The 8,083-nt window shown below is 39.7% G+C and overlaps 1 protein-coding gene across 1 annotated transcript; it reads left to right on the top strand.

Moving 5' to 3' along the window:
* Positions 1–245: 245 nt before the first annotated feature.
* On the top strand, positions 246–5,669 carry evx2 (even-skipped homeobox 2). Its single transcript, XM_047370973.1, has 3 exons — positions 246–1,079; positions 1,468–1,709; positions 2,168–5,669. Exons 1-3 carry the CDS (start codon positions 686–688, stop codon positions 2,783–2,785), a joined length of 1,254 nt encoding a protein of 417 aa, XP_047226929.1. The 5' UTR covers positions 246–685; the 3' UTR covers positions 2,786–5,669.
* The last annotated feature ends 2,414 nt before the right edge of the window (positions 5,670–8,083 follow it).

The raw sequence follows: 8,083 nt of genomic DNA, 5'->3' as shown, positions 1-8,083 counted from the left end.
GAATTGCAAAAGGAAATAAAAACAACAACAAAAAAAGTAACAAACGGAATAAATAAAAGAGCAACGATTAGAGAGAGGGGAGGGCGAAAAGAGAGGAGGCAAACAATAGAGAATCAAAGCATAATAATATTCCTAAATGAAGAGGGAAATGCTGCTCCGCTCATTTTATTAATCAGACTGTCAATTCCCCCCCCCAAGAGGCCAAACCCAAGAGCGATCTAAAACAGACTCAGAGATCAAGCCAGGGACGCGCACCTCGCTCCTCACTCCTCTCTTCTCTCTTGGATATTATTCGTCTGACCGAAGGCCGCCTCCATCATCAAGTGACAGCCCTCTCCTATTTATTTGCTTATAAACCTGTTACAATAAATGATCATTGGAGCAACGTCAGCCCAGCATTTTAACAACGGACAGCGGGCACTTTTTTGATAAATGACTTCCTTTCGCCGCTGCATGCGAGGAGGGATGCGCGCCTGCAGCTCGGTTGCATTTAGATTCTTACATTTCTTTGCGTCTTGCTTATAAAACGGTTGATCCAGACACGGTAAAGCAGAGTTTCATGCGGATTTAGCCCTGACACAACTCATTGGTGGTCCAGCCCATCCCTGGACAAGTCTTGTGTCTAGTGTCTTTTTTTGTTGTTTTTGTTTTGTTTTTTTTTTTTTGTTTTTTTTTGCACGGCCTAATGATGGAGAGGATAAGAAAAGAGATGATATTGATGGAGAGGGGTCTGCACAGTCCTGTTGCGGGGAAGAGGCTCGGGGACGCGTCGGGAAATTCAGTTCTGGAAGCTCTGGAAAACTCCCAACACGGCGGACGGCTGAGCCCGAGAATAACCTCGGCTTCCCTTCATGGGAATCTCGGGGACATCCCGTCGAAAGGCAAGTTTGAAATAGAAAGTCTCTTCGGGACGCACCACGGCAGCGAGAACGCATCTTCTGCGGAGATTTCTTCGTCGGAAAGCAGGAAGAAAATGAGTCTTTACTCCGAAGTTTCGCAAGAATCAGACATAAATAGTGATGTGGAGGTGGGCTGCCCTGCGCATCGCTCCCCGAGCCAGCACAAGGAAAACAATAAGGGTGAGATTTTATTTCGCTCTTTGTTTTACATGCGATGCTATTTAAATATTCTAAAATCAAAAAAGTGATGATAAATGTTTTGACTTTATTTAGTTGTATTTATTTATTTCATTTTATTCCCTTTTTTAAATTTAAATGTGTATTTTCCCGCAATTGAAACAATAATATTTCCATTACTATAAATTTGCATTTCTTTTCTTATTTTTCTTTCTGTATTTCGTTTTTGCACTTTTGTATATTCATCACAAACTGCTACTATGAATAATAAAATGATAAAATATATGCAGCTAGGCCTGCGCAGGCACACACAAGTCGATTTTTCTTGTAGCGTTTATCAGTAAGCTTATATTAAAAAAAAAAAAAAAAAGCTTATAATTCTTATTTTCAGGTTTTTCTGACAGTAATTCAGCGTCCTCCAACGCAAGCTCGAACTCCATCCCGAACATGAACGGAAACTCGGCGGGAGGATCCAACAATTCCAACTCTGACCAAGTCAGGAGGTATCGGACTGCTTTCACCCGGGAACAAATAGGGAGACTGGAAAAGGAATTTTACAGGGAAAATTACGTTTCGAGACCGAGGAGGTGCGAATTAGCGGCAGCGCTGAATCTGCCCGAAACTACAATTAAGGTGAGGCTGCAAACGATGACGCTCAGGGGGCATTATGGGGGAAATAAATGTGGTAGCTGAGACAAATAGCTGAAATAGACCTTGCACTTTAAAAATTGTGCACAGTTCTTCTAATAGTTATTGTAAGTCTTTAGGGTATTTATATTTCAAAGTGCACTCAAACATTTATTATTTTGCATTTGCAGAATTTCATTATAAATTAACTACACACCCAGAGCGAATTGATTTATTTAAATTGTTGCATCTGATCTAAACCCGCAGTTCACAGCTTGTTATTGTAAAAAAAAAAAAAAAAAAGAAAAGCAGGAGTGTTCTAAAAAATATTTATTATCAAAGCAGGGCTGTGTGTGTCTGTCCGGCTGCACACGTTGAACCACACTCTTCTCATTTCTAAATGTGGTGCTTGAAAGCAACACGGCAGCTTCACTATATGGGCCTTGTTCTGACTCTGTGCGCAGGTGTGGTTCCAGAACAGGCGGATGAAGGATAAACGGCAGCGTTTGGCGATGTCCTGGCCTCATCCGGCAGACCCCAGCTTCTACACTTACATGATGACGCATGCGGCCGCCACAGGAAGTCTACCATACCCTTTCCACTCGCACATGCCTCTGCACTACTACCCGCACGTCGGCGTCACGGCAGCAGCAGCTGCCGCCGCGGCCAGCGGGGCCGCCTCGTCGCCTTTCGCCACCTCCATCCGGCCCCTCGACACCTTCCGCGCCCTCTCCCACCCATATTCGCGGCCAGAGCTGCTGTGCAGCTTCAGACACCCGGGACTCTACCAGTCGCCCGCCGGCCTGAACAGCTCGGCGGCGGCCTCGGCGGCCGCGGCGGCCGCTGCGGCGGCGGCGGCGGTCAGCGCTCCGTCCGCCTCCGGGCCCTGTTCGTGCCTGAGCTGCCACAGCAGCAGCCAGGCGGCGAGCGCGCTGGGCTCCAGGAGCTCCAGCGCTGACTTTACGTGCACAGCTTCAACGCAAAGATCAGAGAGCGGCTTTCTGCCGTATTCCGCCGCTGTCCTCAGCAAGACCTCAGTCCCATCACCTGATCAGCGAGAGGAGAGCTCACTTAACAGATAACTGATCACTCTGCCTAAAAAACACAGTTTCTTATGTTGTTCAGCTGGGAAAGGCCAGTTTTTAAGGACACACGTGTGCGTAAAGCGTTGTAAACAGACACAAAGTTTAATTTCTAGGTATTATTTCTATAAAAACAAGAGTGGGCAGCAAATACTGCATTTCATAGATTCATACATTGTTCTACAGACGTGCTCCTGTCATGCGAGTAGACCTGCTTTTATGGCTGAGCTGGTCATTTCTCTCTTTCGCCATTTCTCACTTTTGCAGTTGGTCGTTTCGTGCCAGACGTTTGTGTTTTCCGCCGGATGTTTCCTGCTGTCACTGCGTAAATTGGTTCCTGCTTCGAGAGCAGATGATCTTAAGTGTCTTTCTTTAGTCTGCTCATATTATTATTGTTATTATTTTATTTATTATAAAAGAGAAGAGTCACACTCTGTCATATTTAACTGGGTACGATTTAACTGGTTCAAATAAAGGTCTTAATCACAATAAGCGGACTTAGAGGGTAATACAAAAGCTTCCAAAATATATATATAAATGTGGTAAAATTATGAGGGAGCATTCCCATTGTTAATTATATCCATCTCTACATTTGCCATGCTTTCCTTTATACGTCCATGTCGTACCTGCACACAAATCATTTCGTATGCACAGTGTATGAATTTAGTTTTGTTTGTAGGTATTTTTTTTTTCTTAATTATGATATAGATAAATAATTATTACAATGCTTAAATCTCACTTATACTTTAATTCAGTGTTACATGATTAGCTAAAAACTTCCTATACACTCCATACCCTTTTATTTTCGTTCTAATCCCCTTTTATGGTCAGTTTATTCTTAAGAAATGAGACAAATTATCTGAACAAACCAAAATAATTTTCAGTAGCCTTCTGCAGATATTTGAAGTCATGTAACCACATTCCCTTACAGTAAGTAGAACGAAGACATTTGTTTTGAATTGTAGGTTGATAAAGCGGGAAGTAAAGTACCACCTAGCCTACGAATTGAATCATGGTCGGTATAGGAAAGTCCCATGAGACAACACCATTTCGTACTCGAAGAAGTTCTATACAAAACGAACAAAATGAGAAAGCTACGAAATGGCGAAGTTGCGAAATGACCATCACCCCGATTAGATCGGGGATTAGAACCACAATCAATGGAAACAAAAGGACTGTGAAATCCTAAATATATATAAAATTAGATACGATTCTTTTGATTACAAATCTCCATAATTCATCACAAAAACCAACTACCAAGAGAAATGGGCTAAAATTCAATCCGTTTTTAACAAGGTACAAAATGGAACTTAAAAGGATGAAATTGCAATGAATGGGTATGAAATTTGGATAGAAATGTTGAAAGGGACGAACTGACCCGGAACCTCAAAAACCCTAAATGAATGGACATGCAAGTAGATGGGTTGGGGCAAAATTACTAAGTCTGGGTACGAAATAGAGGTACGAGTTGGCAAAGTGGCGAATTGTCTCGTTGCAAACAAAGCAAAACTCCCTCATTTTAATTAGTTTATATTGGCTTTTTCAATCAAGGTGCCATTTCATATTAATCTGTTAATTTTACTTGTAAGTTAGTCCTATATTTCTGATGTCTAAAAGTCCATATTTTACCTGGCTATTTATTTTAGTTTAAAGGTCCATTCTGCCAAATTTTAAATAGCAGAAGGTATTTTTATCACCATGTTTTGCTTGGTCCATCTCTCTTCACTAAGGCCTATAACAGACTGATATTTTGGCAGCAATATAGCTTCTCCTACACCCAGGCTCTGTTCTGTGGGGACGTCCCTAATCAGCTAGAAGGTGCATATAATTTCACATCGCGTCTTCCGTGTCAATTTTTATGTTAATAACGAGAGGATCATGACAAAAATTGCCAATCATCGTACCTAGATGGAGCTCCTTTGAATACACGGCCGCAAGAAAAGTTCCTCGTTTTGAGACCCGCTGTCAAGTGCTAACAACCCGCGGAGGGAAGTCATTAGACATACAAAAGACCTGGAACAAAGCGACAGTCCTGGCACCCTGTACAAGGAGACCGGCTGACACATGGAGGCTTTAAAATGTTTCTGATAAAGCAGCTTTCCAAGAGCCCCCTGAATAATCTTCTGCTCCAAAGAAGAGGGGGAAAAGTGGACTCACACAGCAGGATCTGCTTTATTTACATTACCGAACCTCATTACATCGGTCCAGTATGTATGTAAGTCCTATAGGACCTGCTTTGCACAGTGATGGGACTGCACTCAGATCAGATAGCCCACAATGCCTCACAGCGTGTCTGCACCTGTAAAAAAAAAACAAAAAAAACAATAGGAATAAAAAATGTGCATTTTAGTCGTTCCGGTTGGGACATCACTAATATGTTAATTCTAAAACATGTGAACTGTAAAAAAAAATATTTTTTTTGCACATATTCCTACTGATAACTAAGAACTGGATTATTGATCTGAAAAAATAAATAAATTAAATGCACCATGAAATGTAAATTGTAGGCAATTTTTCAAACGCTTTTCCTTTTTTATATATATAATTTATTTTGTGTGACTTGATGACTGTTTTTTATTGTTTAAACACTGGAAGGACCTGCCTATTGGCTTGCAAATTCAACAATAATCCAAATTCCTGAGCAAAATTGAGAATTAATATGGAGATGGAGAACATTTCTTCACAGCCCTCTAAAAACATTTTTTTTTTAAGTATTTGCCTTTTTTTCCAATGGGTCTGTGTTAAACTCTGTATTTAAAATATCAATGACTGTATGAATTTAAATATTTTAACTTGAAAAAAAAATGTGCAATATGAAATGTAAATCCTGTTATTTATTGACCGTGTTTGTTCTTGAAAAATAAATAAAAAGTCTTTACACAAATCTGTTGATTGCTGCAAAATAAATGAAATATCAAGAGTAATTTTAAATCATAGGTATTTATTTACCTGCTAAATAGAAAAATGCATATGTGTGTGTATATAAAACCTATATATTTAACGCCACTAAGGTTATCTATGCTTATTCAGAGATAGTAAATCTAAAGAAATCCTAAAACATTAATTAAAAAACATAGAAAGCCACAGGGAATATGAGGCCTGCCATCACGGGTCATTCCGGCCCTATAATTTACCATTATTTTTACATTACCTCTAAATGATACAAGCTGATACCGTCGTTAATTGCACTTGGTTTAAAAATATAGCCAACACCATGAGTGGCCCCCGGGGGACTTGAAGATAAGTTGCTTTTTTGAACGTCCCCATTAAAAGAAATAGGATTAGAGGCTGTGATATATCACCAGGTTGCTTGCTCTTTACTAAACAGAGGGTTGGAATGTGATAGATGAGGGGTGTAAAAGGGGAAAAGACATAGGCCAGAAAAACACTGCCCACTTTAGCATGATGGGTTTTGTGTCCAATATGCATGGTAGTAAAAAAAAATGAAACAAAAACAACCATATGATAATGCAGAAGACTGTCTGTCACCTTCAGTGAATGGTTTTTGACAAGAAAATAAATGTTTGGCTTGTTTAATATATTTTTATATTTTCTTTATTTTGGTGCTAATAGAAAAACCAAATTAAATGTCCAGCAGCGAGATGGAAAGGCAAAGATCAATGATCCTGCCCCTTACTGTCCAATCACCCCCTCCACCTCCCCAATGTTTAATTGACTGTATTTTCAGGGTAATTGAACTGCTTGTTGTAAATTGAGGATTTTATAGAAACGACATGAAAACTACATTTACTGACATTCATCGCATCTTTGACATTGATTATCTGATCAGCGCCGTGTCATGCTAACCTCCAATTCTTCATTACACACTGTTTATGAGCTGTTACAGAACAACTTGCTTGTTCCAGAGTGATTGATTGCCTTATTAACGCGTGTTCTTGTAAGTGTGACCGGACTGATTACGATGCATATGTTTAGAATAATGTTTCATTTAGCTGACTGCGAGTAATGCAGGGTGACAGCTGCTGCAGGGAGGACAAAAAAAAAAAAAAAAAACAACAAAAAAAAAAAAAAAAAAAATAAAAAAAAAGGAGCAAGCGGGGCCAAAACGCGTTTAAGGTGGAACTGGAAGACAGCACAGAGCACACATGCACGGTCAAATCGCTCAACAACAGAGGAGGGACTGACTGCTTACTGGGGATGTAAAAAATACAACATTATGGTTTATTATGTAGTATCCTGGATAGTTTAAATGTATAAATACTACACTTCAACACAATATGCAGTGCCATGCAAAGTATTCAATCCTCATAGATTTTATTGGTTTTTTGTTTTGTTTTTTTGCATTTTGTTAGGTTGCAACCAAAAAATTAATTGTATTTTAATGGGATTTTATATGGATCAACACAAAGAAGTACAATATTGTAAGATGGAAGGAAATGTTTTTTTTTTTTTTGCCAAAAGCAAGAAATCTGAAAAGTGTGGCTTATGTTTGTATTCAGTCCACCTATAGTTAGAAACATTGTTGAATGCATTTACAGCTGCAAATCTTTTGGACTATGCGCATCTAGACTGAAAATGTTGTCCATTCATTTTTTCAAAATAGCTCAAGCTCAGTGAGATTGGCTAGAGAGCCTCTGTGAAAATCAAATTGTAAGCCTTGCCACAGATTCTCAATTAGTTTTAGGCTAAGACTTTGACAAGTCCATTCTAACACATGGATATGTGTTGGTCTAAATTGTTTCATTGTAGCTCTGCATATTTAGTGTCAATGTCTTCCTGGAAGGAGAACCTCCAACCCAGTCTCAAATCTTCTGCAGTCTTTACTAGATTGTCTTCTTGGACAGCCCTGTATTTAACTCTATCCAACTTCCCACCAGTTTCCATGTCCCTGTTAAAGAAAAGCTTCCCTGCTGCATGATGCTGCCACCACCATGTTTCAGAGTGGGAATGGTGAGCCAAAACTGATATGCAGAGTTAGCCGTCCCACCACACAGAACATTTTGCCTAAAGCACAAGAAGTTTAAAATTGGTCTTCTGTGACTACATAATCCTTTCCACACCTTGTGTGGCCTACACATGACTTGACTCAAACTTTAAACCACACTTCTTAGAAAGTTCCTGAAACAATGACTTTCTTTTTGCTCTTCTTCTATAAAGGCCAGATTTGTGGAGTTGATTTACAGTAAGAGTTGTTCTGTATACAGCTCTGGAGGAGCTGTGGGTCTCTACAGCTCTCCTAGAGTTACAATAAGCCTCTTAACTGCTTCTCTAATCAATTCCTACCCAGAATGTAATTTAATTGGACAGCCACGTCTTCATAGGTTTACAGTTGTACCA

Source organism: Girardinichthys multiradiatus, chromosome 7 (genome assembly GCF_021462225.1).
Source record: "Girardinichthys multiradiatus isolate DD_20200921_A chromosome 7, DD_fGirMul_XY1, whole genome shotgun sequence".
NCBI lineage: Eukaryota > Metazoa > Chordata > Actinopteri > Cyprinodontiformes > Goodeidae > Girardinichthys > Girardinichthys multiradiatus.
Note: the sequence above shows the minus strand (reverse complement) of the source record. Positions and strands in the feature narration are given on the sequence as shown.